The sequence below is a fragment of the Haliaeetus leucocephalus genome, unplaced genomic scaffold (genome assembly GCF_000737465.1).
Source record: "Haliaeetus leucocephalus isolate CR32 unplaced genomic scaffold, Haliaeetus_leucocephalus-4.0 Scaffold308, whole genome shotgun sequence".
NCBI lineage: Eukaryota > Metazoa > Chordata > Aves > Accipitriformes > Accipitridae > Haliaeetus > Haliaeetus leucocephalus.
In genome coordinates this window covers 59,027-72,962 of record NW_010972744.1, presented here as the reverse complement: position 1 = coordinate 72,962, position 13,936 = coordinate 59,027, and the positions used below count along the sequence as shown (strand labels likewise).

Sequence of the window (13,936 nt, the reverse complement as noted above, 5' to 3'; positions counted from 1 at the left end):
GCGGCGGGGGGGGGGGTGGGGGGGCTGGTGGGGGGGGGGGGGGGGGGGGGGGGGATGAGACAGGACACGACACACAGAAAGGGTCCCAAGGGCTCTGGGGAAGGGTTGGTGGTCCTGAAGAACTTTGGGGGACCCCAGGAGGCATCAGGGAAGGTTCTGGGGTCTGAGGGTTACAAGGGACCCCCCATGACAAGGTACAGGTGCACACGGGGAGCTCCAGGGAGGGTTTGAGCACTTGGGGAGGACGCTACGAGTCCCTGCGGCACTTGGTGGCCCCCATGAAGATAGGTTCATCACAATGGGGGTAACATGGAGAAGACAAGGGACCCTGGGGGTGGGATTTTGTGGGGCGGGGGGCTGACCGGTCTCAGCCGTCTTGACAGCGGTGTCGATGAGACCCTCACGGCCACCCATGGCGTGGAAGAAGAACTCAGTAGGGGTGAGGCCAGCCAGGTAGGAGTTCTCCACGAAGCCCCGGCTCTCAGGGCCATAATCATCCTTGATGAAGTGGGGCAGCGTGCGGTGCTTGAAGCCGAAGGGGATCCGCTTACCCTCCACGTTCTGCTGCCCCACCACTGCAATCACCTGCCGGGGGGGCAGTTGGGGGGGACATTGTAGTTGGAGGCAGTAGGGGTACAGCAGGGGCACTCCCAGACCTCAGGAAGACCACCGAAACCCATAGGGAACATCCCGAGGGCCTGTAGGTATCCCCAAGGTACATCGGTGATGTTCATCTTGGAGGCCAACCTCACCATGGACCACCATGATGATCCATGGGGATGACCACCATGATGATCCATGGGGATGACCACCATGATGATCCATGGGGATCCCTGATGCCCACAGGGAACACTCCAAGGGCCTGTAGGGATCCCCAGTGTAACTGGAAGATGTCCACCATGGTGACCAACATCACCATGATGATCCATAGGGTCCCCATGGATCCCACAGGGACCCCTCAAGACCCCACAGTAATCAACTTGGTCTACCCAGACCCCATAGGAATCCCTGATCCCTGCAGGGAACATCCCAAGGGCTTGCAGGGATTCCCAACATAGCTGGGAGACATTCATCTTGGAGGCCAACATCACCATGGACCACCATGCTGACTTGCAGGGTCTCCCGGAACCCCTCAAGACCCCACAGTGGTCAACTTGGTCCCCCCAGACTCCATAGGAATCCCTGATCCCCATAGGGAATGCCCCAAGGGCCTGTAGGGATCCAAAATGTAGCTGGGAGGTGTTCATCCCGAAGGCCAACACCACCATGGACCACCATGAGGACCCACAGGGGACCCCCAGATCCCATAGGGACCCTCCAGACCCCACAGTGATCAACCATGGTCCCACCAGACCCCTAAGAATCCTAGATCCCTGCAGGGAACATCCCAAGGGCCTGTAGGGATCCCTAATGTACCTGGGAGATGTTTATCTTGGAACCCTTGGCACCCATGGACCCCTGTGAGGACCCCACAGAGATCCCCTAAATCCCACACAGACCCTCCTGGCACACTCCAAGCTCCATAGGGGCTCCCCAAGACCCCTCAGAGCCCCTAAATACCCGGAAGATGTTCATCTTGGAGCTCTTGGTGCCCAACACCACCACAGACCCCCCAGGAGGACCCTGAGGAGGTCCACTAAACCCCACAGGGACCCTCCCAAACCCCAAAGAGATCCTTCTGGCAGCCACCAGGCCCCATAGCGGCCCTCCAAGACCCCATAGAGCCCCCAAATACCTGCCAGATGTTCTTTTTGGAGCTCAAGGTGCCCACCACCACCACGAACCCTCAAGAGGACCCCATAGAGGTCTACAAAACCCAACAGGAACCCTCCCAAACCCCACAGAGCTCCTCCTGGCACCCCTTGGAGCTCATAGGGCGCCCCCCAAGACCTCATAGTGTCCCCCAGTACCTGGGAGATGTTGATCTTGGAGCCTTTGGCGCCTGACACCACCATGGACTTGAAGTTGTTGTACTCAGAGAGGGACTTCTGGGCAGAGGAACCAGTCTTGTCACGGGCATCGTTGAGGATGCGGTTCACCTGGTTCTCAAAGGTCTGCCGCAGTGTGTTGCCCGGGGTGGGCTCCAACTCGTTGTTGTGGGCCTTCTCAATGACCTGCCACCCCACCAAGGACCCCCGCCAGAGTGTCACTGGGGCACCCCAAAACCCTGAGAACATCCCAGGATGTCTCAAGGGGGGCTGGAAGTGATGAAAACCACCCGTGGAGGGTCCCAAAGTGTCCTAGGGGGACTGGGGATGTGCTAAATCTGTGGGGAGTACCCTAAAACCCTCCTGGCATTGTTGGGGATGCTCCAAAGCCCCAAAGAGCACCCCAAAATGTCCTAGGGAAACTGTGGATGCTCCAAAAACCCAGAGAGCATCCCAAAATCTCCCAGGATCCCTGATGATGATCCAAAACCTCAGGAAGGACCCCCAAATCTCCTAGGGAAACTGGGGACACTCCAAAACCCAAGAGAACACCCCAAGATGTCCCAGGATCTCTGGTGATGATCCAAAACCCCAGGGAGCACCCCAAAACCTCATAGGAGAGAACCAGGGATGCTCCAAAACCCCAGGGAGTACCCCAAAGTGTTCCTGATATCACTGGGGGTGCTCTAAAACTGCAGGGAGCACCCCAAAATGTCCCAGGATTGTTGAGGATGCTCCAAAAACCTAGGGAGAACCTTATACCACGCTCCCTCGATCCCACAGCATCACTGAGGCACCCCAAAACCCTGTAGAAACACAAGGGGGCCCAAAACTTTGGGAAGCACCCCAAAATCCCCTTGGAAGTATGCCCCAACTCACTGGGACTCACTGGCATCACCAAGGCAGACCCCAAGCACTGTGAAGCACCCCAAATTCACCCTGTCAGCCCCCAGATCCCACAGCCCCCCGCCAAAGGAACCCCAAATTCCAACCAGGAGATCCCACATCATTCAGGCCCCCCCAAAACCCACAACCCACCTCTATGACATCCTGCTTGGCTTTCTTAATGGTGTTCTGGATGTCCTGGTAGGTCTTTGCATCAGCGATGGAGTCTCCAATGCCGATAGTGTGGCCTGGAAGTGGGAAACAGGGGCGGTCAGGTGGGTGTTCCCCACTCTATATCCTGTCCCCCACGCAGGGTGCCCCTCACCCCAAAGCAACCCTCTACAATATTCTCCTGACCCCAGGGGAGATACCTGGGTCCATATATCAGAAAAGGGGGTCCAAAGGTCCCCCATGGACAACAAGGTCCTCATAGTGCCAAAAAAGGGGGTCCAAGACCCCCCCCAGTACACCTGCATCCCTGCTGTCTCCAAAAGAGGGGGTCCAAGGGCCCCCCCAAGACACTTGGGTCCCTGTTGTCCTGAAGAATGGAGTCCAAGAGCCCCCAAGGACACCCAGGTCCCCTCTGCCCCACAAAAATGGGGTCTGAGAAGGTCCCTAGAAGACTAGACCCCCATTTTGTGCCGTCAAGTGGGGTCCATGCACCCCCTCCCCCTTCCCCAGATGCCTGGGTCCACACTGACCCTCAATGAGGAGCCAGTTGTTGATGACAGTTTGGATATTGCTGTAGAAGAGGCGGGTAGTGTCGTGTCCCATTTCCAGGTAGGAAATATGGACCAAGGAACCCGCTGAGGTGCCCAACGACTTCTTGCAGAGGATGCCCATGATCAGTTCCCCGTTCTCCACGACCACCTACAAAGAAGGGGTGTCAGCACTCCCCAGTCTCCGGAGACACCCCTTCATGGTTCACCCAACCACCCTTGAGGAGTCCTCCAGCTAGCCCAAGGCACCCATCAACTGCCCCAGCGTGCCCCCAGACACCCCGAGGGTCCTCCGTACCCACTGCACCCAGCCCAAGGCTCCCCCCAGTGTGGGACCCCTCCTAGGCACCCCCAAGTCCCACCAAGCCCCCCCCAGAGCACCCCCAAGCCACCCTCAAGTCCCACCAAGCCCCCCCAAGAGCACCCTCATATCCCACCAAGCCACCCTACAGCACCTTCAAAGTCTCACCAAGCCCCCCAGACCACCCTCAAGTCCCACCAAAGCCCCCCCAAACCACCTTTACATCTTACCAAGCCCTCTCAGATCACCCTCAAGTCCCACCAAGCCACCTCAGAGCACCCATCATCCACCCAGGGGCCACCCAACCACCCATAAAGTACTCCGTACCCTCTTCTCCCACCCACTTCACCCCTTACGACCACCCCAGGGATGCCCCCCAGACATCCCCCGGCCCCCCACCTTTGTGTCCCCAGGGGAGATATGCTTGTAGGGCCCGCTGTCCTCATCATCGGGGTGGGTGCTGTGGGTGCGGATGCAGTTGATATGTCCAGGGATGATGAGGGAGAAGATCTGTTTGCCCGTCCAGAGGGGACGGGGTTTCAAGATGGCAGGTTGGGGCACCTTCCCGTCCCATGTCGAGAGGAACATCAGCAGGTTCATCACCTCCCCCTGCGAGTCAGGGACACCCCGTCAGCACCCCAAAAACAGCCACAGCACAGAGATACCCCCCAAAATCTCCTGCAAGCCAGGAATACCCCAAATCCTCCTACCACAACTCAAAAATGCCCCCAAATACCCCAAAAAACTTCCTGCTGATCAAGGAGACCCCATAAGGACACCCCAAATCCTTCCATCACAGCCCAAAGATGCTCCAAAAGCTCCCCCAAACCCTCCTGTAGCCCAAGGACACCCCAAAAGCACCCCTACAGTCTGGGGATGCTCCTGTAGCCCATGGACACCCATTTTGTGGGTGACAGGCACCCTAGGAGCACCCCAAAATCCTCCTACAGTCCAAGAACCCCCCCCAAACCCCACAAAAGCCTGATACGGACCCCAAATCTTGGTCTGTGCCTGCCAGCCCCCCCCAACTCACACGCTCAAGGAAGACATCACGCTTGGTGAACTTGCGGACGGCAGTGAGGGTGTCCTGGACGATGCCCATGACAGGACGGTTGGATTGGGGGGTGACAATCATTCGGGGGACCATGGCCAACTCCTGGATCTCGGCTCGCGTCTCCAGGGACTGCGGGAGGTGGAGGTTCATCTCGTCCCCATCGAAATCCGCGTTGTAGGGGGTGGTGACGCTGCGGGGACAGCGGTTATGGGTTATGGGGAACCCACACAGGTTTGGGGGCAGCAAGGGTCTGCAGCAGGGCAGGTTTGGGGTGACGGGGGCAGTTTGGGGATGCAGGGGGTACCTGAGATTGAGGCGGAAGGTGGACCAGGGCAGGATGCGGACACGGTGGCCCATCATGGACATCTTGTGTAGGGTGGGCTGGCGGTTGAAGATGACGATGTCCCCGTCACACATGTGTCTCTCTACCTGCAGATGCAGCCGAGGGTCAGTCTGGGCCTGGCCCTGCACCCCCAAAACTGGGGCAGGGACCTCAAAAGCAGGGCACACCCCAAAAGCAGGGGTTCACCCCAAAAAACATCATCTCCACAGACCCTAAAACTCAGGTTTTGTCCCCAAATACCCACAGCTCTTTGTGAACCCCAAGGGGCTGACCCCAAAAAGCTGAAGCTCTTTGGGGACCTGTCCTGGTTTCAGCTGGGATGGAGTTAATTGTCTTCCTAGTAGCTGGTACAGTGCTGTGCTTTTGAATTAGGTATGACAAAAATGTTGATAACACTGATGTTTTCAGTTGCTGCTAAGTAATGTTTAGTCTAAAGCCAAGGATTTTTCAGCTCCTCATGCCCAGCCAGCAAGAAGGCTGGAGGCGCACAAGAAGTTAGAAGGGGACACAGCCAGGACAGCTGACCCAAAGTGCCCAAAGCAGTATTCCATACCATGTGATGTCATGCCCAGTATATAAACTGGGGGGAATGGGGGTTGGGGGATCACTGCTCAGCGACTAACAGGGCAGCCATTGGGATGTCGTGAGCAACTGCATTGTGCATCATTTGTATATTCCAACCCTTTTATTATTACTGTTGCCATTTTATTAGCATTATCATTATTAATTTTTTGTTTTCTGTTCTATTAAACCATTCTTGTCGCAACCCACGATTTTTACTTCTTTTCTAGATTTTCTCCCCCATCCCACTGGGTGGGGGGAAGTGAGTGATGCTTAGTTGCTGGCTGGGGTTAAACCACAACAGGACCCCAAAACCAAGGGCTGAACCCGCAAAATGTCAGGGCTTTTCAGGCACCCTAAAATCAGGTACTGTACTCTGACACCCCACAGTCTTCAGGGATCCTAAAACCCACTGTTTGTCCCAAATACCCCCAGCTCTTCATGAACCCCAAAATCAAGCACTGATCCCCAAATATTTGAAGCTCTTCAGGGACCAGGGGCTGACCCCAAAAAACCAAGACTCTTCAGGAACCCTAAACCCCATTTTTATTCCCCAAACACCCCCAGTTCTTTCTGAACCCCCAAACCAGGCAGTGACTCCTAAAATCTAGAGCTCTTTGTGAACCCCAAAAGCAGCAACTGGCCCCCAAATACTCAGAACTCTTCATGAACCCCAAAATCAGGCTATGACACCCCCCCCAACTCCTCAGAGACCAAAAAAACAAGGACTGAGCCCCAAAACACCACCACTCTTCAGGGAACCCAGCCATGCAGACCCTGGAGGAGCTGTTTTGGGATGCATCCCTCCCAATTTGGGGGTGAAGCCCACCTTGTAGCCGATCTGGAGGTGGAGGTCACTGGGTTTGGGGTGGAAGCGCAGGTCAATGCGGTCCCCGTTGTCCCGGATGATGTACTTGGCCCCGGGGTATTGGCTGTTTCCCCGGCGCACCAGCTCCTGCAGCCTGGAAGGGGGGGAGGACATTTGGGGTTCAGGGGGGGTTCATGTCACCCTAGGTCACCCCACTGTCCCCAAACCCACATCTCACACTCTCCCTGTGGGTGTTGGGTGCCCCCCATGTCCTTCCCACACTCTCCTTGGGGCTCAAAATGTGCCCTCCACCAATGCCATTTGTACCGCCTCCAGGCACCTGTACCCCCCAACATCTCCCACACCCTCTCTGCATTCCCCCAATGTCCCCCACACACCTCTTTGTTCCTGTGTCCCCCCACGTGTCCCCATATACCCAAAGTCCCCCATTCCTCCTCCGTGTCCCCAAAGTCCCCACTCCCCCTCCATGTCCCCATGTGCCCCTCAACACCCCTCCCACCCTTTCCACATCGCCCTTTAATGCCCCCCAATGTCCCCACATACCATCTTCACACTTCCTACACCCCCTCCAACCTCCCCATATATCCCCCTTAACATCCCCCCTACGCCCTTCCAAAACTCCCCACGTGTCCCCCCCCGACCTGTCGATGTTGAAGGGGGTGACGATTTCGGCGAAGGTCATGTTGGCGGCGATGGAGCGGGGGACGCCCACTTGATCGATGGCCAGGTTGGGGTCAGGGGTGATGACGGTGCGGGCAGAAAAATCCACCCGCTTCCCCATCAGGTTCCCCCGCACCCGACCCTCCTTCCCCTTCAACCGCTGCTTCAGGGACTTCAGGGGACGCCCCGACTTCTGCATCGCCTGGGGGGGGCAATAAAAACAAAGGGGGGGGGTCAGGAGAGGGGCATCAAACACTTGGGGTGGACCCCAACTTCTGCACGGCCTGGGGGAGCAAAAAAGGGGGTTTGGGGGAGGCTTGACCCCCCAAAACCCCCCAAAGATTCAGCATCAGCCAAAGGAGGGGGGTACAGAGGTGGGGTTTAGGGGGGCACCAGCTCCTGCCACAGCCTGGGAGGGGGTCAGGGGGCTCCCAGCATGCTTTGCTCCTGCCTGTACTTCCAGCACACCCTGCCCATGCTCCCCCCACGCCCTGCCTGCACTCTGCCCCTGCCTGCACTCTGTCCTTTCCCCTGCTCCCAGCACACCCTGCCTGCCCCCCCAGCACACACCCCACCTCTGCCTGTGCTGCCTACGTGCCCTGCTCCTGCCTGCACTATGCCCTGCCTGTGCTGCCTGCACCCCCTGCCCACACATCCCCCCCCCCCCGCCTCACCCGTGGCAGGCCGGGCAGCTCGTTGTCCACCATGGTGGCCACGTGGAACTGGAGGAGTTTGACATCCTCAGCAATGACGTGGGCGGCCGCCCCGTTCTGCTCATTACGGCGTAGCTGGTTGTTGATCTTCACAATGTCGGCCAGTTTGTGGGTCAGGTCATCCTGGGGGGGAACACCAAAAATTAACATGGCAAAGGGTCAGGGGGAGCCCTGCAGTGCAGGCAGCACCCCCAAAATGCATCAGGGAAGCTCCAAAATGAAGCATGGATGCCCATTATCTGGAAACACCAAGAGATACCCCAAAAAGCTCTAGCTGATCCCTCAAAACTGAATCAGGGACCCTCCAACAACTGGGGACACCCCAAAAGGCAAGGGAGACCCCCCAAAATACAGCAGGGACCCCAAAAACAGGGTATACCCCAGAAAGCACCAGAGAACACCTCAAAAGGCACTATGGGATCCCCCAAAATGAACTGGGGACCCTGGTGTGGGGTGACCCCCCCAAACATACTGAGACCCCCCCCGAAGTCCATCAAGGATCCCAGAGTCCAGGGATCACCCTAAATCACATCGTGGACACCCCTCAAACCATATCAGGGGCCCTGGAGTCTCCCCAAAAACCCTCCCAGGGACCCCGAACCCCCCCAGACACCCCAATACACCTCTCCAAGACCTTCATGACAGTGGGGTGCACAGGGGCAGGGGGATTCGCTGGCAGCTTCCCGCCTCAGGGACCCCCAATGTCACCCCAAAACTTCCCCAGAGACCCCAATTTCTCCCCAAGACCCCCCCAAGGTGTCTGGGACCCCCCCAAAAAGTGGACCCCAGCATCCAGGCCCCACCCTTTTGCAGGCAGAACCCTGGGTGCACCCCAGTATGATCATGTAGGAGGGATGGCACAGGCAGCCCTCCCAACCCAGGGACCCCAATATCTCCCTGGGGACCTCAATACCACCCCAGGAACACCCAAAAAGCAGACCCCAGTATCCGGGCCCCACCTGATTACGAGCAGAACCCTGCATGACGACAGCGGGGCGCACAGAGAGGGGGGGTACAGGCAGAACAGTGCAGACCATCCACTCAGGGCGGGCAAATTTGGGATCCATGCCCAAAACGAAGCATTCCTCATCCGAGATGCGCTTGAAGATCTCGTGCACCCGCTCAGGACTGAGCAGGATCTTCTTTTCCTGCGAATCCTCATTGACGTGCTTCCACTCGGCATAGAGCTCCAAACCCGAGCGACGGATGCGGGGCTGGTATCGCCCGCACCCTCCGTGGCCCTGGACGGGAGAGACAGGGGATTAGTGGGGTCATGGGGGCATTAATGGAGAGATGGGAGCATTAACAGGGGCATTAATGAGGAGTTGGACCCAGGGCTGGTACCACCCACACCCTCCGTGGCCCCAGATGGGGGGGTTAATGGGGAGATGGGGGCATTAACGGGGTCACAGAGGCATTAATGGGGGTGTTAGTGGGGAAATAGCAGCATTAAAAGGGGAGATAGAGGCATTAACGGGCTCATGGAGATCTTAATGGGGAAATATGAGCATTAAGGAGAGAAATGGGGGCATTAATGGGGGTGTTAATGGAAAAGTAAAAGCATTAATAGGATCACAGGGGCATTAACATGGATGTTAATGGGGAGATGGACCGTTAAGGGCACCACAGGGGCATTAACAAGGGCATTAATAGGAAGATAGGAGCATTAAGGGGGGAGATGGGGCATTAACCGAGTCACGAGGGTGTTAGTGGGGAGACAGGGGCATTAAAGGGGAGATGAAGGTATTAACGGGGTCACGGGAGCATTAACAAGGTTGCTAATTGCAACATAAGAGTATTAAGAGGGAAGATGGGGCATTAACAAGATCACGGGGGTATTAACGAGGGTGTTAATGGGTAGATAGTGGCATAAAAGGGGGACATGAGAGCATTAACGAACATGTTAATGGGGAAATAGGAGCATTAACGGTGTCAAAGAGCATAAACGAGGGTGTTAACAGGGAGATATAAGCATTAAGGGGGGGAAATGGAGCATTAACAAGGGTGTTAATGAGATAGGGGCATTAGGGGGGGGAGATGGGTGCATTACTGAGGGCATTAACAAGGACCCAGGGGCATTAATGGGGCTGTTAATGAGGACACAGGAGCACTAATGGGGGGCTGGTACTGCCTGCACCCCCCATGGCCCTGCTGGGGCATTAACAGGGACCCAGGCACATTAACGGGGCATTACTGAAGACATGGGGGCATTAATAGAGGACCTAAACTTGTTAACAAGTATTAACAGGGGATATAGGGGCATTACAGGGACACAGAGGCATTAACGGGGGGCACAAGGGTGCCACCACCCCCACAACCCAACTTGGGGGGACCACAAGCCACTAACAGGGACAGATCCCACCCCAACGTCGTCCCCCCAGCCACCTCTGAGGGGACATTCGGGTCCAGCCTCTCATAACCTGAGAGGGGATTTTGGGGTGCAAGGGGTGTCCCCACCTTCTCCTTGGTGAGGTCCTCATCACCCTCAGGCTGCTCCACCCCAAATTTGTGGTCCATCTCTTCGCCCCCCTCGCAGATGTTCTTCCCCTTGCAGAGGTCGTAGACGTGCGTCAGCCGCTTCTTGGGTTGCCCCTTCGATTTCCCCAAAATATCCTTGATTTTGGGGTTGTTCTGCTCAAAAAAAAAGATAATTTGGGGGTCACAAGGGGCTAGGTGCCATCCCAACATAGTCACCCACCATCTCCAGGGACCACCCAGCAGATGACAACCCTGCGTCCCCCCAACTCTGTCACCTCCTCTTGGTGTGTCCCCCAAGTCCATCACCTTCTCTTGGTTTGTCCCCCCAACCTTGTCACCTCCTCTTGGTGCCCCCCCATCCCAGCAAGCCCCAAACTGGTCCCAGTGCCCAACTGGGAGATACAACTGGTAAATACAACCCAACATGGTGAGACATGGATGATGTCACCACAGGGCTTTTTCTGGGGGACAAGCACATGAGGGATGAACGCTGCCACCATCCCCAATTTGGGGGCACCACGGTGACCCCCCTCACGGTGGTTTTTCTTTTGGGGTGGGGGGTGGTGGGGGGGGGGTCTCACCGAGTCCACCAGCAGTTTGGAACAGAAGAAGCAGACACAACGCAGGATCTTCATGGTCTTGCCCAAAAAGCCCACGTGGAAAACAGGCTTGGCCAGCTCAATGTGACCAAAGTGGCCTGGGCACTCTGTCATGTTACCTGGAGGGGGGACACACCCCGTTATTTTGGGGGGTCCTGGGATTTGGGGACAACCTCCCCCAGGGTTTTGTGAGAGCAGGTGGGTTTTGGCAGTGGGTCCCACCAGAAGCGTGACCAGGAGTTGGAGTTGAGGTGAGGCCGGAGTGGGTGTTGGGGGAAATGAGGTGCTGAAAGGAGATCGCCCCCAAAAAGGGGATCCCCCCAAAAAGAAGCCCCCCCAAAGAAAAGGCAGCCCCCAGAAAAGACAAGACCTCCCCAAAAGAGAAGGACCCCTGCAAGTTGTCCAGGAGTCGGCCTAAATTGAGGAAAGGTGGTCCTGCAACTTGAGGTAGGTGGTAAAAGTGGGGGACTGTTGGGAATCACTCCCTTTTCCAGCCATAACATATAACCCAGAAGATCCCCCCCCAAAATGGGGCTCCCCAAAAAAAGGAGGATCCCCCCCAAAATGTCCCAGAGTGGACGTGTATGGAGATGGGGTGCTCCTGTGCAGGACTAAGAAAATTGGGGGGGAATGGGGTGCTCCAGGGTATCACCCCCTTTTTCCTCCCATAACACTGAGAAGCCCCCCCAAATGATTCTCTACACACAAGCACCCCCAAATCCCACCCCTTTCCCCAGGAACACACCCGTTTCCCCATGAGGTTTTGGCGGGGGGGGCCCACTCACCGGCACAGGTCTGGCAGCGCCCCGTCCTCTCAATGACACCCTGACGGGGGTCCATGAGCCCCCCGAGTTTGGGGCGCCCCCCCTCCGTCGTTTCAGGGTACTTGATGCCCCCCTCAGTCACCGACATCCGTTTCTGGTGGGGGAAGAGAAGGGGTGTGAGGGGAAACTGAGGCACACGGGGAGCCCCCAGCCCCCCCCAATTTGTCTCCTAAGCACCCCAAGGGATAGCCTCAGCACACTAAGACTTCCAAATACATGGGGGCACACCAAGTCATCCCCCTGGGTTGACCACAACCCACCTCCCAAGCACCCTGATACTCTCCCTGCCCCCCCCAAAGGATCCCCTGACAACCCCAGTCACCCCTGGGGACTCCAATACCCCTTCAGGGCCCCCCATGGCACCTTCATGTCCCTTCAGAGGCTCCCTGGACACTTTCAGGGATCCTAGCAGCCTTCAAAACCGCAACACCCCTCCAGAGGTGTCCTGGGGACCTCCAGGGACTCCAAGACCCCTTCAGGGTACCCCAGAAACTCCAATAAATCCCCAAGGTGTACCAACACCCCTTCATGGGCCCCCACTGCCCCAGCAGAGCACCCAGTGACCCCTATGCTCTTCTGGAGTCCCCCTCAGCACCCCAATGCTCCTCCAGGAACCCAGTACCCTTCCAGAGGCCTCCTGGGCACCCCTAGGGACCCCAGTGTCCCTCAAGCACACCCTCAACCACTCCTAGGGACCCCAATTCCCTTTCAAGGCACCCCTGGTCATCCCAATACCCCTCCAATGCACTTTAATGCTCTTCCAGAAGCTCCCTGGACAGCCCCAGGACCCCAGTGTTCCTCCAGGGCACCCCTGGGCATCCCCAGAGACAACGAGGCCCCTTCAGAGGCCTCCCAGGTACCCCCAAGAACCCCCACAGTCCTGCAGTGGCCTCTGGGTCCCTCCAGACCGCCAGTGCCATTCCAAGGCACTCTCAGGGACTCCAAGACCCCTCCAAAGCCCCCAATGCCCCTCCCAAGACACCCTAGGAAACTCAACTCCCCTCCAAAGGCACCCTGACCATCCCCGGGGACCCCAAGGCCCCTCCAGGGCACCCCGGGCATGCCCAGGAACCCCAGTTTTCCTCCTGGGCATCCCCAAGGACCCCAAGGGCCCTCCAGTGCACCCCACGCATGCCCAGGGGCCCCAATATTCCTCCAGGGCATCCCTAGACATCCCCAGGGACACCAAGGCCCCTCCAGAGGCCTCCCGGGTACCCTCAAGAACCCCAACAGTTCTCCAGAAGGCCCTGAGTCCCTCCAGAGACCTAGTGGACACCGCCAGTGCCATTCCAAGGCACTCTCAGGGACTCCGAGACCTCTCCAAAGCCCCAATACTCCTCCAAGACACCCTAGGAAACTCAACTCCCCTTCAAAGTACCCTGACCATCCCCAAAGACCCCAAGGACCCTCCAAGGCACACCTGGGCATGCCCAGGGTCCCCACTGTCCTTCAGAGGCCTCCTGGGTACCCCCAGGAACCCCAACAGTCCTCCAGAGACCTAGTGCACGACCCCAGTGCCATTCCAGGGCACCCTCAGGGATTCCAAAACCCCTCCAGAGCCCCCAATACCCCTCCAAAACACATTAGGAAACTCCCCTCCCCTCCAAAGGCACCCTGACCGCTCCCCGGGACCCCAAGACACCCCAACGTTCCCTCCTCCCTCTCCCTCACAGCGCCGCCCCCAGCCTCCGGGGGGCGCTACACTCCGTCAGACACCGCCCGCCCCCGGGGCCTCTCTATCCCCCCCTCTCGGTGCCCCGGCGCCATTTCCCCGCTGCCGTTCTTCGACCCCCCGTTCCCCCCCTTCACTTCCCGTCCCTCTGCCACCTTTCCCCCCTTTCCCCCCACCCCGCCTCCCTTTCCCCCGGTACCATCTCATCGGGGCTGAGGATGCCGAACTGGACTCGTTTGATAGTGCGTAATGGGCAAGCGCTGTCGCCCGAAGGCGGCCCACCGTGCATGGCGCCGGTCGAACCGCGGCCTCACGCCGCCTTCGCTACTTAAAACAAAACAAAACAAACAACAAAAAACAAAACACCCCC

The 13,936-nt window shown here is 57.7% G+C and overlaps 1 protein-coding gene across 1 annotated transcript in view; it reads right to left on the bottom strand.

Annotated features, from left to right (window-relative positions):
* Nucleotides 1-13,930, bottom strand: part of POLR2A (polymerase (RNA) II (DNA directed) polypeptide A, 220kDa) — a 25,046-nt gene extending 11,116 nt beyond the window's left edge. Inside the window, exons 1-15 of the mRNA XM_010571165.1 lie at nucleotides 13,766-13,930; nucleotides 11,856-11,988; nucleotides 11,053-11,189; nucleotides 10,451-10,624; nucleotides 8,953-9,234; nucleotides 7,955-8,116; nucleotides 7,262-7,482; nucleotides 6,617-6,753; nucleotides 5,192-5,312; nucleotides 4,867-5,077; nucleotides 4,233-4,442; nucleotides 3,515-3,683; nucleotides 2,967-3,061; nucleotides 1,911-2,114; nucleotides 363-585 (exon numbers count right to left, since the gene is read on the bottom strand). Of these exons, the coding sequence (XP_010569467.1) occupies nucleotides 363-585; nucleotides 1,911-2,114; nucleotides 2,967-3,061; nucleotides 3,515-3,683; nucleotides 4,233-4,442; nucleotides 4,867-5,077; nucleotides 5,192-5,312; nucleotides 6,617-6,753; nucleotides 7,262-7,482; nucleotides 7,955-8,116; nucleotides 8,953-9,234; nucleotides 10,451-10,624; nucleotides 11,053-11,189; nucleotides 11,856-11,988; nucleotides 13,766-13,855 (2,569 nt within the window). The 5' untranslated portion in view covers nucleotides 13,856-13,930. The remainder of the gene's footprint in view (nucleotides 1-362; nucleotides 586-1,910; nucleotides 2,115-2,966; nucleotides 3,062-3,514; nucleotides 3,684-4,232; nucleotides 4,443-4,866; nucleotides 5,078-5,191; nucleotides 5,313-6,616; nucleotides 6,754-7,261; nucleotides 7,483-7,954; nucleotides 8,117-8,952; nucleotides 9,235-10,450; nucleotides 10,625-11,052; nucleotides 11,190-11,855; nucleotides 11,989-13,765) is intronic.
* Nucleotides 13,931-13,936: the final 6 nt, after the last annotated feature.